The sequence below is a fragment of the Diachasma alloeum genome, unplaced genomic scaffold, assembly GCF_001412515.2.
Source record: "Diachasma alloeum isolate Michigan unplaced genomic scaffold, Dall2.0 Dall_scaffold_00180, whole genome shotgun sequence".
In the NCBI taxonomy this organism is placed as follows: domain Eukaryota; kingdom Metazoa; phylum Arthropoda; class Insecta; order Hymenoptera; family Braconidae; genus Diachasma; species Diachasma alloeum.
In genome coordinates this window covers 3,589,365-3,614,452 of record NW_021680346.1, presented here as the reverse complement: position 1 = coordinate 3,614,452, position 25,088 = coordinate 3,589,365, and the positions used below count along the sequence as shown (strand labels likewise).

General features: G+C 36.5%; 1 protein-coding gene across 1 annotated transcript; it reads right to left on the bottom strand.

The window, feature by feature from the left end:
- Positions 1-243: 243 nt before the first annotated feature.
- On the bottom strand, positions 244-5,576 carry LOC107044240. The gene is made up of 4 exons (XM_015266050.2): positions 5,438-5,576; positions 5,207-5,356; positions 1,053-1,202; positions 244-636 (listed from the first exon to the last, which is right to left on the bottom strand). The coding sequence occupies exons 1-4, from the start codon at positions 5,498-5,500 to the stop codon at positions 478-480; spliced, it is 522 nt and encodes a 173-aa protein (XP_015121536.1). The 5' UTR covers positions 5,501-5,576; the 3' UTR covers positions 244-477.
- Positions 5,577-25,088: the final 19,512 nt, after the last annotated feature.

Here is a 25,088-nt window from a genome sequence, read left to right as displayed (position 1 = left end):
CCCCCCTCACATAGCCAACATCGCCCAAGGTCGACGCTAATATCGTCAGAAAATGAATTTAAAATCTGCGCGCAATTTCATAACGAATCGCATGGTTTCTACTTCGTTTTAAATCCACGACTGACAACACAGATCATAAACTTAGTTCTTCATTCCCTTCTTGCGTTATTTGATCAGAAATTTTGTAAAAATTTTAGTATAGATGATCAAGCTTGTGGATTACATTACAAAAAATATTAGGAATTATTCAAAGCTTTTCAGTTTATTTTTCACTTTTTATTTCAACAAAATATCAACAGAGGATCAGAAGATTAAAGTTGCGTTGCCGTACGTCATCATAAATTTTTCATGGGGAAAAAACATTGTGATCAGATCTTGCTACAGGTCCCCTGACGGAATAGTTTTCTTGATTTTGGTAACAAGAATAACTAGAGGTAACAGGTAACTCTGTAGCAATGCGGCCCGTAGAATTTTCTACTAGTAGTGCATAATCTCTCCGTCGATTTCAATAATGATAATAGGATCCTTTCCCTCTTCGTATATGCTCACTATACTGTGGAAGGGGCCGTCTTTAGTGCCCTGAGGTATTTTTTCATCTTTGGGTAATGGATAGTCTTTTACTTCGAAATTGTCACCCTGAAAAAGTTATAATCCATTGATTATAAATCCGTTCTGGAGGCAATATATATCATCTAGTCGTAATGATCAACTTTTTGAAATAAAAAATCTTTCGTTACAGGGAGAAAAAAAATGAACAAAAAATTTCTATGTAACGAAACCTGCTGAACGATGTTCGCTGAAAATTCGCAGAAAATGCAATTGGATTTATTGTTAAAAAAATTTTACTGTGCTTTTGAGAAAAATTTCTTTGCAAACGGGAAAATGCATCCTTTGCCTCACATTTCCTCCTGATTTTAAATGAAAATTTCTGGAATACAATTCTGCACAGTAAATTATTGTGTGATTTGTTCTCTGTGCAGTTAGATCTTTTGTGTTGTAATGAAATCATTGTTCTTGTCACTATTGTATCCATTGTTGTGGTGGAATCTTACCGCTTTGACTGGACACTCTGTCGGAAACTGACCGTCGGGTAATCCATGTTCAATCAGATCTTTACCCATGCTGTCATCGTCGAATACATCACATAGGTCCATCTCTGCCTCAGGGAGGTCATCGCCATCCAATGATATTTCAAGTTTTACCTGCAATCCAAGAGCAATTTATTACAATGAAAGGACAACACAAAAACGTTATGAATATAGTATAATTCAACACAAGTGTAAAGTGATGAAAATGATTTTTTTTCTCTACGCTGAGAATCTCCCTATAAATTCGTGTCTCAATCGAATTTCATTGACAGAATTAAAAATGTTTTTCAATTTAGGAGCAAAAAATTCTTGCCACGCACACCTAAAGATTGAGGCAAATCGTTCCATTCTTGTGACAAAAATGTATAGTTTTCATATAATTCATATATTATCGGATTGTCATAATTAACTATCTATTCCATGAAGAATGGAAGAAATATTGAATATTCAAGGAAAAATTTTCATTTTCATATGGATTTTTCACGTTAATAATGAATTGAAAGTTGATCGCTCGAATGTATGTACGCTGCCAGGGCCGATAAGCACAGCCCGGCAGTCACAAGAGGCTGCTAATGTGCAAGAGAGACGGTGTAAGAGTGAGTGAGAGACATGAAAACTTCTCTGCTGTGGCGTCTCAAGAACCCTACTCTCGAATCGTTGCCGTGTTACGTAACAAATCGAACGCATACGTTCAGCCTCTCACCGATTCGAGAATAGACCTCCAGTCCGTAGCTGTGTGAAATTGGCACCCGACATTGACCGATTGAAAATTTCGACTGTGCATTCGAAGCAGATGGACGCGTAGATGATTGTAGTAGAAATTTTTTCGTTTGTAGTCGAACCGTTACTATAGAATTGATTTTTTTGTCACTGCTGCTACGTTCAGCCCGTGTCGAAAAGTGCCTTTTCGTTTACTAGTAAACGAAAAGTCGAAACTTGTAAACGAAAAGACTTTTCGTTAACTAGTAAACGAAAAATGGCACAGTTCGGCACTCGCTGAACGTAACATCACTAACAAAAACTATAGTTCGGATACACTGTTATGTCCTACCGAAGTAACTAGGAGGACAGTAGCGCCAATAAATTTTAGAGTGCCAATTTTTGACTGTAGATTCGTTTGCCGCCAAAGCTCTGATGAGCACTCCATCGAAGTCCAATTGTTTAATCCCAGAATATTTGGTTGGAAGGGTTGAATTGTGAAATAAATTCAACACAAGTGCTTAAGAGAGCACACAAACACTTTTATTCAAAATACTTCAACTTCAGACTTTAAACTTTGCACTACAAAAAAAAATGAATTTAATAAACTCTAGAAAAACTCTACTGAAAAACTATTTGAAGAGAGAAGCTGGAAGCTGAAGGCTTCACCACCAATTTCCACGATGGAACTGACTTAAACTTAAACTTAACTCCAAGGGTTGGGTCCGCAACCCCACTGGACCAAAAGTTGCGCGCGCAATCCCGGCCCAGGGGAGAGGGAAAAGTGAAATTCAAGGAAAAGCGGGGAAATGAAAAAAGGAGAAGAAGGGGAGCGTGTGACGTCGTGAAACTTCGTCGCGAAGGGTCTCAGGCCCTCAGCCTAGCGAAACAATGAACAAAGGAGAGCCCACACATGTTGGTCACGTGAAACAGAGAGACTTTCGAAATAACCAGAACTGAGATTTTACGACATGGGGCCGTAACCGTTCAATTTATTTTCTTCTCTAAATTTTGGATTTTTGAGGAAAGTGTTTACTCAACGAGAATTTTGGAGGCTTGTAAATTATAAGAACAAAACTCAAGTATTTGACATTTATTATTTCCGTAACGGTTTTTCTCACGCTTGCGATGCTGTTTTTCGTTCTCTTTGTCCATTGTATTCCAGACTTTCTTTATTCTTCTATTTCTGGTATATTTTTAATTTTCTGAACTATTTAAATTATTTTCCAACAATAATTTGAATCTCGCGGACTGCTATGGCCGATTAATAGCCCCATCTATAAATTTCAACGTCAAGACATCACATCAGGTGCGACGGGGTGTTTTAACTCGTGTGATTGGCAGCCCTCGGGCCGCCAACTTCACACTCGTTGCCACCCCGTCGCACTTGTATCGAAATATACTATTTTAATACTTTAAGGATAAAATTAATCGATAGACCGCCGGAGACATGATATTCTACATCGGAATGATTTGTAGTTTATTGTAGTTGCAGCAAAATTTTCATTTACGTTAAAAATATTCATAGATCTTCAATAACCCCAGAATGACGCTAGAATTACTGTTGAGAGCTTCGCTCGTGTTCCCACCGTATCAAGAATGGAATATAGTTGATTGTAGCGAAAACAATTTTAAGTTCGACACGAGGTGAACGTAGCAACCGTGTCCAAATAGTATACTTCGACACGAGTGAGGAAAAGTGGTTTTTGGTTGCTGAAGGCGAGTGCTACCCTCCCACGGGTCAAAGAACACTTTTCCCATGAGTCTTAAACGCTATTGTTCATCACGTTGTGTGTAAAGTGACATTTTACGCTCTAGAGTGTAGAGGGACATTTTACGCACGGTGCGCAAAATGTCACTTTACACACAACGTGATGAACGCGTTTAAAACTCATGGGAAAAGTGTTCTTTGACCCGTGAGAGGGTAGCATTCGCCTTCAGCAAGCAAAAACCCTTTTTCCTCATTCGTGTCGAAGTATACTCTATTTCGACACGGCTGCTACGTTCAGCTCGTATCGAACTGAAAATTGTTTTCGCTACAATCAACTACATTCCATTCTTGATACGGTGGGAACATGAGCGAAGCTCTCAACAGTACAATTCTAGCGTCATTCTGGGGTTATTAATGATCTATGAATATTTTTAACGTAAATGAAAATTTTGCTGCAACTACAATAAACTACAAATCATTCCGATGTAGAATATCATGTCTCCGGCGGTCTATCGATTAATGTTATCCTTAAGGTATTTAAAGAATCAATTCTGGAGTAACGGTTCGACTACAAACGAAAAAATTTCTACTACAATCATCTACGTGTCCATCTGCTTCGAATTCACAATCGAAATTTTCAATCGGTCAATGTCGGTTGCCAACTCCACACAGCTCCAGTCCGTTTGAGGCTTCCAAAAAGTGCACTTTTCAAATTCAATCAACAATTTCTCATTGCAAAATGAGAGTTGGAGGATTATAATTGACCGCATGGAGAAAATATAAATGCGCAGTTATATCTCAAATATGTCCCTCATACCTGCGGCAAAATATACAATATCCGAGATGTATAATATATAATATATAATATATAGTATATAATATATAATATGTAATATATAATATATAGCACATAATATATCATATATATCTCGGATATATTTTACATATAATTTAGATATAATCACCGGAGAAATATTTTTTCTGTATGATAGTGGATAATGTCATCGGCGATAATACTTTGTCACTTGGTCTGTGAAGCGTTGCCTACCCAATCACCGTTCTCGGACTATAATGACGACAAATACTGTTCGATACACGGCCGTGAACCTGTAACCTTATATTCGCCAGAAAAGTTCCTCACGGCCTAGTGTGGAAATATATAGTACATATCCCCGTATGACATACCATATGTTATGTCACGGGACCCTAGTGTCATAAAAATTATTCTCGAAATTTTTACGTTTAAATTCAGAGAAAAACTACTAAGAAATGCGTATGTTCCCGAACGGCCACATCCTAATTTTTTAATCTGTATTTCCAATTACCTTATGATTTTTATTGTTGAAATCTGTCTCTTTCCCGAAACTACTTGACATGTCAAATTTAATATGGGTCAATTCCATATATTTTTCAAATTTATAAAGAATATATAAAAAAAAATATGTAAACCATTTTTTTTTTCATGTCAATTGAGCCAATTTAAGATATTTTTAAATATATTTTTCAAAATATAAATGTTTCCATGTGGGGTAACAAACTATAAAAGAATAAGATTTTCACGTTAGTCTGATATCATAACTGAATGATATCCGGCATAATCAATATTGTAAAGAGACAATACTCAAAAATATGGAGATATTTATGAATATAGTCATGCAAAATCCCATACATAAATTACAATTAAAATCTTGAGACATGAAAAACTTACTTTCATGTTAGCAGGAAGTTCTGTTTTGAACGGAGTTTTGAATGACATTTTTTCACCAGAAGAATGAATATCCGCCTGCCATTGACTGAAATATGGATTGTCGGCAATATCATTTATTTTGACTTTCTGGACGATGACTTTTTGGTTTTCCTGTTAATTAAATTAGGAAAATAAAAATTATAGTTGTCTCAAACTGGTTTGTAGAATAATTAAAGAGAATTGAAATCTTACTTGTCCGTAGACTATCCCAACCGCCGTGCCAATAATGAACAGAGCGCAATGAATTCCTGTCATATTGTCCTAAATTTCTTCAATGGAAAGAGAATGGATTGTAACAGTAGAGCGAAGAGAACGAGACTGATTGCTTTTTCCCCGACTCCTCATTTATATAAAATCCACAACAATTGTTGATCCTATGTTTATTCCATTTCTTTTATATAATGAAATAAACGCAATTAGGTTCTGATTGCGTGTGATAAATTCATGATGATTGTCACCATTGTTTCTTAGAGGTTGAACATGACACCGGAAGTTTATAATTGAATGGATAAAAAATATAATGCGTTAGTGCACTTGAAGATCATGAGAAAATGTGAGTTTTCAAATAGAGATGCCATTGAAGGTGATAATTTCTTCTCAATGCGTGAATTTTTTCGACTATTCGGTCCAAGCGATACGTGTTTAAGGACTCATCACTCGGCGTCAGAAATTTCTCAGGCAATTATCATCGCCAAGAGTCCGAATGGCATAACACAAGGAGAGGATATGCTGCATTATAATTATCGTTTATTTAAAATCCTAGGCCTTGAGTGACAAGTTCGCTCTGTTCTACTTAATCGCGGCTGGTGAAGAAATAAATTTGATTGTTCTCATGATTTATAACTCTTGTCAATTACCGGTAGAGTCTAATAAGGAGCCAATCAAGGATTACATGAGCATACTCCCTATAATATAGGGCCAGGCAAAGTATGCGCTCGGAGCAAATCGTGCTCCCGACCTCAATTAATGTGTTTCAATGGAGTGAATAGAGGGCATTGTATCGGGCGAGAAGGGCCTTTACGACCCGGATCATAAACGCCCATCCACTCTGCTTGACCCAGTCTATTCGACCCAGCGCAAAGTGGGGGTAGCACGACTGGAAAGGGAGAGAGCACGGTAGAATTGGAAGATGTGAATTTCTTCTTTTTGACATGACATATATTATACTTTTTGATATGAAATATTAATTTCATATCAAAAAGCATAATATTTAAGCTTAATATTTATTAAGGAAAGTTGATTCATAAACTAGTGATATAAAAAAATTTAAAAGACCTTCTTTCTTTAAAATTACTCATTATATACATCAGCGGATCCGCGTTAAATCAGCAGACCAAAACAGTTGATGCTGGGGATTTTGGATTCAATTTTTTTCTGAAATGGATAAAAACTTTGAAAAAAAGTTGAAAAATATTGATATTTGAAGGTGTTACCATTTTTTTTTAAATTTTTTTTCAATGGTTTTTGTTTGCTCTAAATTAGCTCAATATCTTAGTGCGGTTTTAAGCCCGTATTAAAAAATTCCCCCTGCCGAAACAAAAAATTTCGTCAGAAACTCAAAAAACGGAAATTTGACGGAGTAAGCTTCATAAAATTTTCAAAAATTTGAAATGAAAATTTCAGGTCTTTTCGACGATGATAAAATCGTAAGAAACTTCAGCCTTCAAACTATCAACAAATATCAATTAGGAAACGCACGATCTGCTTGATTTTTTTTCAATAAAATTGAAAAATTCAACATTTTTAATAGAAATTCAATCAAATTTTTTTGAGAAAATGCGAGATGGTTTTATTAAATATTCTTGTATAATGTGTAACGAACCACTTGTCTATTGTCTTTCTGAAATGCAAGCGTTCAACCAGTGGTAGACCGAATGAATCGGAATACCCTCGGAGAAATGCCTCTTTAGCTCAAGAGATTTCCAGGATTCGTTTTATTTGAGGGATACTGGTGCAAATACAAAACTCACTACGAAACTGTTTGTTTAAAACGGAAAATAATAATAATGTTTATTCAATTTTAAACTCTAATACTGTTACATACGAATTTTACGGACTTTGTCCCTTTTATAACCTTATCTTCTTGTTAACAATTTCTGCGTACCTTTTGGGGGGGGGTACCCAATTTTCTCTTTTTCTAATCTCAAGTTTCGAAAATTCAATGACGTTTTAGTCTACACAAGTCAAGAGTTATTGCTTCTAATAAATTTACGAAATCAATTTATGAAATCCAGTTTCCACTGAAATACCATAACCTTTTATTTCAAGAATAGTTTTCTCCTATTCTTTATCTAAGACATCCAGTACTAAACTGAAATATCAAGCCTTTTTGTCTACTATCTTTTCTGAAATCCAGTTTCTATACTGAAATAACAGAGCCTTTAACCTTTTATTTAAATTTAGTCAAATTTCCTCTCGTTTCGTACTCTCTACAATTCCCTTTTTCCTAGACCTCTGCTGCCTTCTGGTACCCTCCCTGAAACTGTCCCCGGGAGCATAACCCACCGGTTCTAGTTTCCTAACGCCGTCCCGGGGTAGAGCCCCACCGGAACAGAGTACCCTACGTGACCGTCCCCGGGGTAGTACACCCGCTGGTTCTCAGTCAACCTAACACTGTACCGGGGTAGAGCCCCACCGATACAGGTATCCTATCGTTAATTACCCCTGGGGTAATACGTCTACTGTCTGTGCTCCAGGAGAGGGAAGATCCAAGGGGAGAATCACCGCACTTGGTTTCAGGTTAGGAATGGTCAAGGGGAGTGTCGCCGCACTTGACCGGACAAGGATACTAAGGAGAGTGTCGCCGCACTTGGTTTCAGGTTAGGAATGGTCAAGGGGAGTGTCGCCGCACTTGACCGGACAAGGATACTAAGGAGAGTGTCGCCGCACTTGGTTTCAGGTTAGGAATGGTCAAGGGGAGTGTCGCCGCACTTGACCGGAGGTTCGGGATACTACTAGGGAAGGTGTCCACTAGTAGAGGAAGAGTCCGTTGCCAGACTGATTTGTCGTTGCGAGGTGCCTGCTTTTATAGGCTCTCGACCCCGCCAACTAGCCTTCCCCCACTCTACGACTCACTCTCCCTCCCTGACTTTTACGCGCGAAGTGGACCACGGTTCCCGCGCTCGCTTGGCGCCACCTATTCTGATGGCGCGCCCTTTTCATTTAAATTTGAATTATTTCTCTTTTACTCATATTTTCTTTTTTTTTTCATATTTTTCTTCTCTTTTCCCTCTATCTTTTTGACTCTCCTGAATTAATTTAATTTCTTCAGTAAATTTCTTTACTCCTTTTAAATTAAATTCTTTTGATAATTCTCTCGTATTTAAATTCTGTTAGTTCGTTGTGACGGTCGTCACAAATGTTGATATGGATAGACATTTCATAACCAATGAATTGCATAAAAAAGCAAAATAATTTTTTTGTCATTCCGGCCGTAAGACAGCGTTTCACGGAATCTCTGCCTACGGCCGTCATGACAAAGAATATTCTTCGTCATACGGCAAAAAAAAACTTTTCTGACGAATATGATTGCAGCCCTCGCCTTCGGCTCGTGCTGCAAACCTCATATTTGCCAGAAAAGCTTTTTTCGGCCTAATGACGAAATATACTATTATGGAGTTTTTACTGGATTCTTAGTTTCTTCATACGCCACTTGGGGCGCTCTTCATGGAACGCTCCCCACAACAATGACTCTGGGGCCCCCACTATCATCGTACTAAGGCCCCTATAATTGGAATGGTCATAAACTTTATGAGGCTCCTAATGCATATTTATGAGGTTACTCCGAGCTACCTGGACTTTACCCATCCTGCCCTATATTGATAACACGTATTTTCAGGAGTCTTCACCCCCCCCCTTATTATAACATAAAAATTGAATGGGTGCAGACTGGCAATGCCAGTCTGGCATTATCATTCTTCACAGAGGAGGAAAAGTTTTGATTTTCAGGAAAACGTTACTGGTGTTCAGGGAACCATTTCTAATTATTACGAATAAATCCCCAATTGAGATTCGCGATTGTGGAATTCAATGAGTGAGGAATTTAATGATTTTATAATTACAATGAAAGATGTTATTTTCGACCGATATATTTACATTTTGTATTATGCCCGGGGTATTTACTCGGTCAAATCGTACATGTTTTCAAGGTATATATTACATGGAAAGCGGGATGCTAGATGCTATCTTTCGACTTTCAGGACCTCTACATGAGGGAAACAATTAAATAATTATCAGCGCACAAATTAATTGATAGGGGTATTCATCTCCAATAGATGTAAATCAAACCAGATGTTCATAGGGATAGTAGAGAAATAAGTTCACAACATCGATTTAATTATCATCGTGCGATGTTTCTCTCAATATTTTAGCTTCATTAGGCTCTTGGCGTAAACAATGCATGCACGGAGAGAAATATTCAATAAAAATTACGTATCTTTTCCGTAATTCCGGAGCGCAATGTGGTTGTAGGAAATTTTACAGAACTGCCACGGAATTTTTCCACGGCGTTCGGTAATTTTTATCTGAATCTCCTGTGAAAAATTACGATACCGTCACTTAAATTTTCTGAGTCCATTCCGTAATCGATGAGCGAACTGTGAGTTCCGTAATTTTTACTGAACATTTCTCTCCGTGCATGGTCCTAAACGCTAACAATAATAATAGTACGGGAGTATCTATTTGTGAAAAACGGCGCGCTGCGGCGTTTCCCTCATATCAACCGATCTAGACTTAACGTCGTAGTTCTGGTCTCTCGATTCTTATTGGTCGAGGCGGGCGATCGATGAGGTGATGAATTCTTCGGTGGCTTTCCCCCGCGTTTCGCCCTTTATGTTGCGAGGTTAATCGGGAATATTCTAAGGCGATATTCTATTTGTTACATGAACGTCCTCTCTTTTTCCAAGAATATATTCTTTTATTGCTTATTTCCGGGTGTGATTTCCTAAAACTGTGTCCACCTCAGAATGGATCAATAACTCCAATGAGTCGCTGCGATTTTGTCACTTACCGTCTTTTATGAAATTCATCAAATGTGAATTCGATATAATAACACACTCTTCACTTATTAACTTCCCGACCGGAAGGGAGGAAGTTATTGTAATGACCCCGAAAATCGAATGTGGAATTTCGATGATTTCTCCACGTTTCTCTACCTCCGGAATCATCCTGATACATTTTTGAAGACATGTCTGTATGTGTGTGTATGTGTGTGTGTGTTGTGGACAACCGTATCTTGAGTGAGAGCGAGAGGGAAAGGAAATCTACCTGCTGACTCTTACCTGACCGTTACCAGTCACGACTGGAAGTCACTGTGATGATGAGACAAACCGGAGTTTAATTATCTCTTTAACAAAATATTATCCGGAACGTGATGTTCGGGATAAGGTATTAAAATACGCCGAAAATGTAACGCGTAAAGGAAAAGAAAGAGACCAATTACACCGATTAAATATTTTATTCAATTAAAAGTGACTCAATTTCGCGTAAACCCAGGGTGAAAACCGTCGGAGGAAAAAAAGGAAGATGGAAAAGTAGAGAAATAGGATAATGAAGGACATTGACACTTACAATTGGTTGATAAAAATACGCAGGGGTGTCAGAAGGAATGCCCTGTGGTTGAATCCTTGACCTCTGCAGAGACGTCCTCGGGGTTAGTAAACCGTAGGTTGATAGTTGATCCTGATGAGTAGACTGGAGATCCGAAGGAATGGCCAATCTCGATGAGTGGTGAAATAATAGAGTATTATTTCATCAGGCTGGACCTTCAGACTGTAGATTCGTTGTAATGAAAGGGATCACTACTTTTGTACTGGGAATATGAGTTGAATGACGACTTTTGGAGTCTTCTGGCTGGAGCTTCAGGGTATTAATTCTTCCCTTGGAATTTCGAAGTTCGAACTGACCTTTCAGCGTCGCGGCTCCCTTTTTATATTGAATCAACAGTGTGTCATCAGGGGTGGAAGGTTCTAGAAGCTTCCCCTGTTTTTACCATTGTCTTCTGCAGGTATCCGCCTAATTATTGGATTTCTTTGGATATTATTCGGGGATTGGTGGTGACGTTTCTCCTATCCCTTCATGGAGCTCGTTGATTGGCGATTAGGTGACATTAGGCCTCCTCATTTTCTGTTTGGACTTGCGTAGTTTTTTCAAATTTTGTGAAGGGAATAGTCAACCATCTGTTTCCCCTAATTGGCGTTGGACACGCGAAGACTATCCTTCGTTCCGATCCTATCCTCTGATAAAAGTCGTATCATGGTCATTTTTAGGCGTTTTTCCCCTAATTGAGTCATAGCATCACACTTCCGCTGTATGGTTATTGTCCAGCTTAGTCACTGTGTGTACGTATGTGACCAAAATTTTGTCCAACGATATCTCCTGAACGAATGAAGCGATTGATTGTTTTCTTCCTTCAAACGATACGTGTTCATGTAACTTAGAACTGATTAGTTTATGAAAATAATTGACTCAGCGGTTTTTTATTTATCCGCATAAAACTTGTAAAAAATGCCAAAAAGCGTTAATTTCATAAAAATTTGACCACTTTACCTGAGGTAACGATGGGATTTGAATTAATTTTGTGTAATCGATGCGTCTCCGCATAACTTGATTCTCATTGGATTTTGAGCGAAATCGCCTCAGTGGTTGTTGAGTTTTCAAATAAAACTTTCGAATTTTGCAATTAAAAAAAGGGAAAGTTGGAAAATTTTTGAGTGGGTTAACTTTGAAGTTGAATTTTTTTGAAGTGGGTCAACTTTGAAGTTGGAAAATTTTGAAGTGGGTCAACTTTTTTAGTTTTATAAAAAACTTTGGAATTTTGCGATTTGAAAAAAGGGAAGAGTTGGGGAAAAAGTTGGAAAATTTTGGAGTGGGTCAACTTTGAAGTTGAGAAAATTTTGAAGTGGGTCAAATTTGAAGTTGTCGAATTTTGAAGTTGAAAAATTTTGAAATTGAAATTTCAAGTCGGGGAATTTTGAAGTGGGTAACCTTTGAAGTTGGGGAATTTTGAAGTGAGTTTGGCATTGAAGTTCAAAAAGTTTGGAGTGGGTCAACTTTAAAGTTGAAAAATTTTGGAGTTGAAAATTTTTCAACTTTAAAGTTAACCCACTTAAATTGAAAAGCAATGGGAGCGAGCGAAGCGAGCGACCAACAACCCAGACCAATTTTTGCAATTTCTTTTTCACTTGGAATTCCTGAAATTCGACAAAATGAAAACACTGGAAAATTGATAGAATAGAATAAAGAAAGAGAAATCAACAAATATAAAAATCTCATTTTTACACCTTTCCACTTCAAAAGAAGGTTATCATGAGAATGGTGTGTTTTCCTCTTGCAGTCGAAGTTTTTTGAAATAGAATTGCAACGAATCCATTCGGAAGCATGCTACCAATGGAATTGGCAGAAATGAAGGAATGTCAAGACTAGTAACGCGTAAAGTAACGGTCACATGCCTTCTGTCGGATAGGCTCGGTCCCCTGCTTGTTTTTTTAATGAACAGAAAAAGAGGAATCGGTCGAGAAGTTATTGGTTTGACCCATAATGGGTCACACCCAATTCCACCAATCTCTACCGGTCACACCCCAACGAGGGAGCGAGCGAAGCAAACGACCGGGCCTGATTTTTGATAGAATTTGTTTTGATATCATAATTAAATTCTTAATTTAAACAATTTCATTTTTATTTAATTAAATAAATTCCAAATGATTTATCATTTCAATTTTTATATAGGGGAGGACTGGGCAAAATGGGACGTATTGAGATCTTTTCCAATTGTCAATATCTTCATTTATAAGTGAAGATATTGACGAATAGAAAAGATCACGAAACGTCCCATTTTACCCGACTCTCCCCTAATTCCAATCGAGTTTTTTTTCAAAGGATGTCGCCTCCTTGTTTTCATTTCTATTATCCTTTTGATATATGATTCTCATATTTAAACGCCATAATTCTAGTATCTAGCCTCTATATTTGACTCTTGCAATTATCAAATTATTCAAATTGTTCTGGGCCATGTTTCAGTCAGCAGCAATAATCAACATAAAAAAAATGTGTAAACTAGTTTCATTGCACTATGCTTCGAATGCACAAAGCATTCCTCTTCAGGTGCATTTATTATTCCAAATTAAAACAAAATTAAGAAGATGTTCTTGGATAATTCATTTCTAGCTGTCATCTGATGATGTAAACAAACAGGGAGTCTATTCTCGAGTTGAAATCGTGCGTTCGATTTCAATAGGTCGCATGCGACTCGTGGTACGCCTTATGGGCCGCATGCGACTTGTTGAACTCGAACGTATGATTTCAATTCGAGAATAGGCGCCCAGTCATACCGTTCTGTCATGTTAATCGGATGAAGTCTGTAAGTTCATATGTAATTTCACATGTAATTTCATATGTAATTTCATAAATTGCATCAAATTTATAAATTTTGTTATGCATTTCGTCCGACTCCATCCGATTAACATGACAGAACGGTATGTTCGTTTACATCGTCAGATGACAGTTAGAAATGAATTCTCAAAGAACATCTTAATGTTGTTTTAATTTAGAATAATAAATGCACCTGGAGAGGAATGCTTTGTGCATTCAAAACGTAGTGCAATTAAACTAGTTTACACATTTTTTTTTGTGTTGATTATTGCTGCTGACCGAAACATGGCCCAGAAGAATTTAAATAATGTAAGAACACACGGTCGAGAACAACTATTCCATTCTTGTAATTATCTACTCAATCATTGGTACAGATATGCATTTGCTATAATAATTGGTATTTTGTTAAAAAAAAATTATTCAGGAAAAGTGTATTTTAATGCATTTTTCGACGGACGTCGCAGTTTTTATATGATTCCCTCGGTTAATTTCTATGATTCCATAGAGTTCATTTTCATGATGCAACTTTTACCAAGTGCGGTTCCCGGACGGAGGAAGTCGAAAAATGTCCATATATGGACATGGGGAACGCCTGTCGTCCCCTCTAACGCGACATTCAATGGGTAGCTATAAGTGAGGCTGATCGCGCCAGTGACGTCACATTACTCCTATATAGTGTATATTAGGATGGCTCAAACGTTGAAAAAAATTGAATTTCGATTCTTTTTACTCTGAATATGGTAAGGAAAATAATGATGAACAAATAGGAATTTTTTCAAATTCTTAAAATTATTTTTGTACTGGCGCATAGCAGTTCAATCTGCTATGCACTTTTACACGTTTTCACAGAGAGAATGTGATAATAATTTTTTTAATACTCAATTACTCAATTTATCGTTATCACCTTTTGTAGACTTTCTGAAAGGGAGGTAAGAAATATATAAAAAAAAATTTCTTTGCAAAATAGCTATTTGTTATTGAAATAAAAATCCGGATTTATGCGAGATTTAGAGATCTTCAGACGCCTCTACGAGCCCTATCGAGCGTCCATTATTCGCCTAGATTTGATAGAATGATCAATAAACTATTTGACAATCGTTTGGGAAGGAAAAAAAAATTACAATAAATCTAATGCCGAGTAAAATGCGAAAGAAACTTGATAAATTTTCGTCCAAGGACAGGTGTCCGGCTTATCCGGTGCTTCCACAATGGTCGTATAAACAGACATTGAACCCAGGCAAAAAAATTGTACCTGAGGTACTGACCCTTTTAAGAAAGGGACCGACCTTTCAACCCGCGCGTCTGCTGACTGTACATGATTTTATTTCTTACATAAAAATGTTATAGTTACAAATTTTTTTATTTCAAAATTTACATGGTTGAATCGATCAATTTACAGCAATTTCAACAAAATTTGAATAGAAGAAATAGCGTCATTCTAAACAGTACCATGCCATTAATATAATTTTCATGTATCGTTGATATTTAATACTATTAATATTAGTTTCCAATGGTTTTTTTTGCTTCCGAATAGAACCATTGTAATCGTGCTGTTTTCAGATTTTCTAATTTTGATTGGGTATGATATAGAATGGTGTGAAACGTAAAAATACGAAGTGTGGCGACCATGTCTGTCGGTGACAATGTCCATCGCCACCTTTTCGGTGGTCAATTTTTGGAAAATTGAGTAATTAGTTGGCTAAACTTATTCCAAAAAATCTAAAATTTTGTCAGATTATAGAGCTTAACAAGAACTAACTCTGTGCAAACGTTCAGCCCGATTAATCAAATAGTTTTTGAGAAAAAGCTATTCGTTTTTAAATCGTTTGTCGCTAATATTTTCGAAGCTAGTCAAAATATTCGTTTCGATGCCTTATATCCGAATCAATCGAAACACATATATCCGTTCATACAAAGTTTTCGAGATATTTCCGTTTTTCTGTTTTTTCATAAAAAACTTTGTAATTACTCTAGCTTGTACAAAAATTGAGATATCAACTTGAAATTTGGATAGAATCTTCCTCTCATGATAATAATCCTTCCTATTAAAAATGAGCTCAATCGCATGAGTAGTTTCCGAGATATTTGACTTTCTCCGAAAACCTTTTATGTGCATTATCTTAAAAACTACGCAACCGATTTCAATTTTTTTTTCAAAATATTTGCTTTGATGCCTTCTATTAGAATCAATCAAAACATATGTGCCCGTTCATATAAAGTTTTCGAGATAATTCCGTTTGTCCGTTTTTTTCATAAAAATCCTTGTAATCACTCTAGCTTGTGCAAAAATTGAGATATCAACTTGAAATTTGGACAAAATCTTCCTCTCATGATACCAATCCTTCTTATTGAAAAAAAGCTCAATTGCATGGGTAGCTTCCGAGATATTCGACTTTCTCTGAAAACCTTTTCTGTGCAATAGCTTAAAAACTACGCAGCCGATTTCAATTTTTTTTTCTCAAAATATTTGTTTTGATGCCTTTTATCCGAATCAATCAAAACATATATATCCGTTCATACAAAGTTTTCGAGATATTTCCGTTTGTCTGTTTTTTCATCAGGAGGCAGGTATTTCCACTGACATTGTTGATATCTAATCTGAGCAGGTATGGAGTTTCCATTTTTTTCTTTCTTGAATAGAATTACTACAGATCCATTCGGAAGCTTACTACCAATGGAATTGGTAGTATGAAGGAATTGGAGAATGGAATTGGAATCTACCAATGGAAAGAAAAGGAGTTATAACATAAACTAACGGTCAGATGGCTTCGGCCAAAAAAGCTCGAACCCCTGCTTGTTTTAAATAGGATTCTATTGGAATGCAACAAGAGGCATCAAATTTAAAGGTATTCGTTCATTATCCGAAAAAAATACTTTCAATTTAACTTCAATTCTCCTCTATATAATGAAAAATTCATAAAATTACACATAACAACAAAAATGCAATAGAAATTGTAAAGCACTTGTAATAGATAGATGATATTTCCCCACGAATAAAATCAAATTATTCGAACTCTTGTTACCTAATGAATCATCATGGGAATTAAATATGTTAAGCGCTGTTCAAAGGCTCTTTTGATGAGCTTTTGTGACAGGGACAACTGCGAGCGCCTCTGTCTCGCACATACAGGGCAGTCGTGTAGTTGGGTTTCTATTGCTCCCCAGAAAACGCATGTATTTCCGACCTCCTCGCTATGAGAGCAACAGTGACGGACCTATACTAGTCGCTGCATTCTCTACCTGAACAGATCCGAAGAACCATCCTCTGTCATTTTTATAACCTAGCACCGGACCGTAATCAAGGATATTTAACTTTTACCCACGTTTTATAACCATTGACTGCCAGTAGGTCAGATATTTTAGTCAAACTTGAAATGCCATGCGCTACTCCAAAATTGAATTAAAAAATCGGAAAAAAATTACACAGCCTCACAGTTCCCTGGACTATTTGTTTCAACTCTAAAAAAGTTTAATTTTTCGTTCTTATTTATTATGAGCCATCCTAATGTATATCTACCAGGCGCACGGGGGGCACGCGACTCCCAAACAACAGCTGCCGTGCCCCTCAGCAGTCCTTGTAGAAATATCTGCGCTCGATTCCAGGGGGTGATTCTCAAATTGAAACCATTAGTTCGACATCAAGTGGACCGCTTGTGGCACACGTCAATGTACCAGTTATTGTCATTTGAGGCATTCCACGCTATTTCAATAGGCCAAAAATTGTTTTTTCCTGGGTTTCGAATATGTTGTAGAGGAGGTTTAGAAAAGTCGGTAAACGCGAGGAAAAAAAAAAATTTTTTTTCGTTAGTTATTCAATAAACAAAATCCGGTGTACCATCAGGTAAGTAATTGTTTACAGCATCATAACTCGATAAATATCTGTTATATCGGAAAAATGAAAAAGTACTTTTTTACTGCAAAAGAATGATATATTCATATAAAAGAATATATTTTACAAAAAAATTAAATTTACTGTCGATTTGTTGATAAATAAAAAAAAAATGTTGTAAAAAAAAAAACTCATCTCGAAAAAATGCCGAAAAAAATATATTCTATAGAATGCTTATCATGAAATCCGCTGTCCAATTTTCATGGGGTAATCTCATATAGAGTCTGAGATAATAATTATTTAGTGAGGCTGCGTCGAGATAATTTCAACAACCCCGCTGAGTTAGGCCGCAAGTAAGCCGTCAGAGAATCATACTCATTGATTCCTTCGCATGCTATCCCCCGAAATTAAATCAATTGCCGCATTCTGAAACCCTACGAGATTATTTTCTTTTTATAATTTTGAAATTTGTACGGGAATCATTATGACACATAACTTAGGAATAAAAACAACAAAAGGGGAGCTGATGAAGGCAGTATTTAATTGGCGTTATAGACAACGTTGTATTCTTCCTGGTATTCTTACTCATCTATCAATGAATGGAATTCATAGTTTGGGTTTAAATTAATACTTGGAATGTGATAAGGGGTGCGTACCTGGAAACCCCCGCTGTGGTGGCGACGTCACCAACGCGGGGGGGGGGGGGGGGCAGAGGTCAATCTCGAAGACATCAGGTCATTACAAGGACATTGTAAATGGTCGAATTTTATGATTCGCTTAGCCAATGAACGTAAACCTCAATCTTAGCACTAGTGCATAAATACAGTGTATTCCAGATTTCGATCACATTTGTCAAGAGTGACATCGAGACAAGTATTTCGAGAAGATTACGTTGCGAGCAAAATCAGTGGAAGTATGCCTACTTTTAAACGGTGTTGTAACCCACTTGGGAAGAAAAATCATTCTCGCGTAAACAAGTCAATTATTCGAGTGAGTGATGACGTTCGTGAATCGTTTGCCAAAGAAATTGGACATGGCCAGTTTATTTGCAAGTCGTGTCACATAAGTTTGAAGCAGAAGAAGATGGCCAACTGTGTAATGGGCGTAAGTGAAGAAGTTTCGAACCATCTCGAGACTTTCTCCAGATCCAGCGACTCAGGGAATTCCGATGAAGAGTTTGAATTAGATGACGGTGAGCAACGAGAAGTCGCCATACAGGCATTAAATAAAGCTTTACCATCACTGGGTCAGCCTATCATCCCGAGTGACTGGAGCAAATGAAGTGCTGCAGAAAAGAGGAAAACGATCAATGATATTCATGAGGCTATTAGTAAGACATTGGATAGTCTTGAGGGTCACTCTGACACTAGTTGTCTCATTGAGGAAGTCAAACGGAAGCTGGAAAGCGCTAAGAAACCATCAGAGAAAATTCAATTTCTTACAATGGTTTCTAAGACTTGGTCGATTTCCATGATTCAGAAAACCTTCAACGTCTCATATTACACAGCACGTCGAGCTTTCTGGATTCATCAGAAGGAAGGCATTGGAGCTTCTGTTCCGAAAAGAACACGCAGATCATCGGTGAGTATTGGTACGCAAGATGTTGTAAGGGCATTTTACAGGACAGACGAAATTAGCCGCATGACGCCTGGCAAAAAAGATTTCCTTTCAGTCAAAGTTGGGGGGGTCCGGGAGCACCTACAGAAGCGATTAATTTGATCTAATTTGAAAGAAGTTTATGCGCAATTTAAAAAGCAATTTCCTGATATGGAAATCGGATTTTCCAAGTTTGCTGAATTTCGTCCTCGCGAATGCATATTGGCTGGTGAAAATGGAACTCATTCGGTCTGTGTTTGTCAAAATTCATCAGAATGTTAAACTAAAATTGTTAGGGATTAAAGCTTTCGATTACCGGACTCGCTCGAGGAGCGTGTATTTCCGAAGCATTATTCAGACGTTTTGAGTGCAATGATGTGTGAGAACCCGACTTCATCCTGCCATCTTGGTGAATGCTCTGAATGTCCGGGTGACTTTTGTATAAAAAACCATTTAGAAGAAATTTGTGACGTGAATTCCATTGACTCAGTGACGTACATGACTTGGACTGCTACCGACCGATCTGAACTAATCCGAAGAATTGAAGATGCTGATTCTTTTATAACGAATTTGTGTGACGATTTAAAATCTCTCAGACTTCATGATTTCATTGCCAAAAGCCAACATGCCTTTTTGAATCAATGTAAAATGAACTTGAAACCAGGAGAAATTGTTATTCTCAGCGACTTTGCTGAAAATTATCGTTTTTTAATTCAGGATGCTGTTCAGGGCTATCACTGGGCAAAGGATCAAGTGACTATTCACCCATTAGTTGCTTATTACCAAGATGGTACTGAATTAAAACACGATAGTTTTGTAGTTATTGCCGAGTCCTCCGTCCACGACACTGTAGTTGTGCATTTGTTCCTTAGGAAAATTATAAATATTCTAAAAGAAAAATATTGTGTTGAGAAAATTTTCCACTTTTCTGATGGTGCTAGTTCTCAATATAAAAATCTAAAAAATTTCATTAATCTAGTTTATCATCAAGCGGACTTTGGTGTGGATGCTGAATGGCATTTTTTCGCAACCTCTCACGGAAAATCGCCCTGTGATGGGATTGGTGGCACTTTCAAGAGAGCTGTAGCACGCGCAAGTATCCAAAGGCCGTTTGATAATCAAATCACAACTCCACGCGAATTGTACGAATTCGCGAAAGAATCGATGACTTCCATTCAAACTATCTTTTGTACTGAGGAAGAACGTGCATTAGAAGAAGAGGCGTTGAAAATTCGATTTGAGAATGCTTCATCCATCGTTGGAACTCGTCAATTTCATTGCTATATACCGATTAAAGATACTCATAGTCTTAAATGTAAAATTCATTCTTTAGACGACGAATTTGTAATTCGAGATATTGTAAAGAAAAGTTAAGCGCACTAATTCAATAAATCACATATTTACTTCCCAGATAACTCATAGCATCCACTGAACACCGCCAACTCGACCATCTGCCACCGCGACTCGCTGAGCGCAGGGTGGTCACCGCTCTACGCTGCCCGACGCAGCCTCACTAAATAATTATTATCTCAGACTCTATATGATATTACCTCATAAAAATTGGACAGCGGATTTCATGATAAGCATTCTATTAAAGATATTTTTTTCGGAATTTTTTCGAGATGAGTTTTTTTTTTACAACAACTTTTTGTTTTATTTATTAACAAATGGACAGTAAATTGAATTTTTTTGTATTTTTTTTTTATATGAATATATCACTCTTTTGCAGTAAAAAAGTATTCTTTCATTTTTTCGATATAACAGATGTTTATCGAGTTATGACGCTATAAACAATTCCCTCCCTGGTAATACACCAAATTTTGTTTTTTGAATAACTTGTGAAAATTTTTTTTTTTTCCTCCCGTTTAGGAATATCTTAGGGGCTCTTCTACAAAGTACTCAATTTAAATCGAAATCTAAAAAAAATCGATCATTTATTATTGAAATAGCATGGAATGCCTCATTTGGAATAGGCCGCGCTCTTTCTAAGGGCCTGATGAATACGTTTTCTCAATAACGAATTACTTCAACAATTAATTCGTTTAAAGAGTTTTTCAGCATTCACAAATTTAATTTTTTTTCATGCCATGTATTAAAAAAATTGAATTGAGAAAAACTTGGCGAATTCGCTAGAAATTTCTGTTGGATTTCTATTGAACTTCCTATTAGTTTTTGGCGGATTCTATTGAAAAAATCCGCAGTTTATCTGCATATTTTTTTCCAATGGAAAATATGTTATAGAAAAAATCAATAGCATTCAATTTTTCTACATAACTCATTTTATGCCGATATTTTCTGTAGAAATTTCTCGGCTCAAATTTTCCAAGATTAATTGTTTGATTTTTTTTATGGCAAGAGAAGAAAAGTAGAGTGGAAAAAATTTTGAAAGTTCAATGCCAAGGAATTCCCCTAGAAGATATTTCTATAGAAAAAGTATAGAAAGATGAAATTATACTGACTTGTTCTGTAAAATAGTTTATATACGACATTTTCTTTTAAAGAGCGCGTACTAACACTGCGGAATTCTTCAAAATAATCGCCCGAAAACCAATAAAATTTTCAATACAAGTTCAACAGAAATCTAATGGAGTTTTATCGAATTCGTACGAGTGCGTGAGCAGTGTGAATTTCTGCACGGAGAGGAATGCTCAGTAAAAATGACGGAACTCACAGTTCGCTTACCGATTACGAAATCGACTCAGAAAATTTAAGTGACGGTATTGTAATTTTTTACAGGAGATTCAGATAAAAATTACGGAACGCTCTGGAGAAATTCCGTGACAGTTCCGTAAAATTTCCTACAGCCACATTTCGCTTCGGAATTACGGAAAAGATACGTCATTTTTATTGAATATTGCTCTCTCTAAGTTTTAATTTTGACATTGGAATTTTTCTTTATTTTTTAATATTTTTTTTAGAACTGAAGTAGTAAACTCATCAGCCCAATAAATAAACGCACCTGCGATTTTGAAATTTTAGTGTGGACCCCCTAAGGAAATCAAATTTATAAAGTTTTGTGTACTCTGAACTTTTCAGCCAATTGAATAAAATTTCGCATCTTTGGGCAGCAGGATTACAAGAATTTCTAAACTTGCCTGAATTTTCAATCATAACGTGAATATGGAGAACCAAATTACGCTAAATTTTCCATTAATTGAAAGTTCAAAACCCGTATTCACCTCAGTTTTCGTAATTTCCACTAATTTTTATGGAATAAATGAACTAAAATTCACAGCTTTCGGTCATTTTCCTATGAAATTTTGAATTTCACGGCAGATCGTGCCGAAAAATCCCATGAATATTTCACCATGGAATTTCAATGCATATTTTCATGACATCTGGATACGATTTATGTTGAAGATCATATAACCCTGAAATTTTAACTGTCGAAAAAATATCGTTGCCGAGAACAGCAACAAGAAAAAGTTTTTTTTGCACTTCCTTTTCCCCGAGGGCTTTTCCCTTTTTTATGAGGCTTGGGACGTTCGGTCATAAACTTGACCTGTGTGTTCCGGGGAATGCCGGCTAGTTGCCGTCTGACAATTTAATGGTTTGATTCATCTTTGAGCAGAAAATCTAAAATTAGAGGCACAAATTTATTCTAGGATTTAAATAGCTAACAAGCCTTAAAATTACCGTAGCCGGTTTTATATTCCATTTCATTTTGATACGTTGAAAAATCTCAAAATTGAAATGAAAATTAATCATGAGAATGATTTTGAAGATATTTTCCGTGTAACAAAGGCTCCATTCAACTCGGAACTAATTCAATGATTTCCTGTTCCTGCAGTCAAGTGTGTTACTGTTAGACCGGTCAAATTTCACGACCAAAAAAACATGTTGGAAAATATACAATCCCACGGGCCTTCGCAGTCCCTGAAAAATATCCCTTTGTTTCCTCACATTTTTGTTCTCTTCCTCTTTAACATATCTTTTAATACTCTTTTTTCAACTGCGACTCAGAACAAACACACGTCTGTTCGTCTATAGAAATTTCTCTTACATTCAACGTTCAATTGCCTCCTGAAAAATATGATTAATGTGTCTTTCGTCGAGAAAATAATCAATAGAAAATCAAAAATCGGAAAAATATTACAAAAGCGTGGATATACAGTACAATCTCGTTTATCCAGCCTTCGATCAACCGAGCTTCCGCGTTATCCGAGATAACGAACTTGCTCGGATAATACAGAAAAACTCGGATAAAACGGATAAAGCCGCATAAACTTGTTACACCTTTTGGGTGCTCTTCAGTTGCGAGCTAAAAATTAGCAGTTGGCCATGTTGCAAAAAATGAAAAAAGTCGTAGTCGTCATTAAATTCCATTCTACTATTCCAAATACATAAAGAATGATTAAAATTTTCGAATTTTTTATTTCTTCTGTGTTATGCACATTTTCGCTTATTCGAGGTACCCCTTCCCCACTTTACCTCGGATAAACGAGCACGGAAAAAAATACTTGAGTTGAGTATAAAATATACTTGAATTAAGTACATTTTATACTCGAATCAAAAATAATATACTGGAATCAAGTGTATCAAGTAGTAATCAAGTATATTTTTTTTCCGTGAAGTTGTACTGTAATTACAGAATGCGAATGAATTGAAAAGTGTAGATGACTTTTTATGCGACGTACTTTCAAGAAAATCCTTAAAAAATGTAGAAATAATATTGGATTTGCAATATTATATATCATCGTTAACCGTACAAATCCACATATTATTAAACAAATAAAAAAATTCTCAGTGCTTGTCAGAAGTGTTATGTCTGCAGAAAATCATATCGCCTGGTGAAGTCATCGCTCATTTGCACTGATCTCTATATAATATAGAGATCTATATTATATATCTATAATAGAGCTATATTATATATCTATAATAATATTATATAGAGATCAGTGCTCATTTGAGAACCGCAACCCCTTCCTATGATTACCCTTTCCCATTGGTTCGGTGGAAGCTATTGGAGAGTGTCAGGTAGAACCTGGGAGTTGGCCATCGTTTCTCTTTCATTTACGTTCCTTATTCAGTTGTCAGCGGGACGCGGCGAGACGTTAATTTCAACGAACCGACTCCGCAAGAAGTACAGACTAGACTCTTATGTATTTAAACCGAAAATTCTAATTATTGTAAACCACATAACTATTTGAAAACAAATATGCCTTGTGCGACGAATTTTTGGATTATTTGACGAGTCAGGCGTAATTGCTGAAAGAAATATTTTCCCATTGTTAATGGTAAAGTTTTTGAGATGAGTGATGCAATTCGCATTTTTATTTGACGCACAGGTGAAAGCAGATCTTTGTAACACGAGTTTCTCTTTTTTTGTTCAAGATATCAAGGAAACATGGGCCGATGACAACATTTGGGAAAGATGGATAAAACAACCTGTTTCATATTCTTCGGATCCTAGGAAGATAGGCAACAGTTGGTGAGTGATCAACTTTTCATTCAGATTTGTTTGAACTGGCGTCCTTCCATTATGCCCTTTTTCGTATCAGATTCGATATTCCTTTTTTCAATTAATTGTTTATAATCATTCTCATTGCAATATGCCCCAATTTATCAGCGGTTAAATTTTTATATTACAATAAGTGATTTGCCCATGTTCTAATTCCTATGTCCACTGAATATAATTTTAATCATAATTACAACTCATTTCCTTCTAGAACACATTTTAGAGTGTGAATTTCTGGAATTCAATCTTTATTGATACTCTGGTAAAAGTGCGTGCCCACACTGATATCCATTTTTTAGTTAGTGCACACGGTAATTCAATTAACCCTCAAGTGGTCCCAGCTCTCTACCGAACGTAGTTGGTCACACGGTAAAGGAATTCCCGCCCCGTGTATTTTACGATTTCGAGAAGAAAAAAGTTGAACAAAAAAAATTTATTCGACGTTGACAGGTAATTTTGAACTTTCAATGAATCGGATCAGGGATGGCCAATCATATTAGATTTTGACAATATTAAGAAGGATTATCTCCTTATATTGTTCAAAGTTTAACTATTTTTAACAAATTAAAAATATTATGAAATTTAATAACTAA

Excerpts from the sequence above, each read along its gene's own strand:
- LOC107044240 (XM_015266050.2), bottom strand. The coding sequence starts at position 5,500 with ATGACAGGAATTCATTGCGCTCTGTTCATTATTGGCACGGCGGTTGGG. Across the intron at positions 5,357-5,437 it reads TTGGGATAGTCTACGGACAA|GAAAACCAAAAAGTCATCGT; the intron begins GTAAGATTTCAA and ends TTTAATTAACAG. Across the intron at positions 637-1,052 it reads CAGAGTGTCCAGTCAAAGCG|GGTGACAATTTCGAAGTAAA; the intron begins GTAAGATTCCAC and ends TAACTTTTTCAG.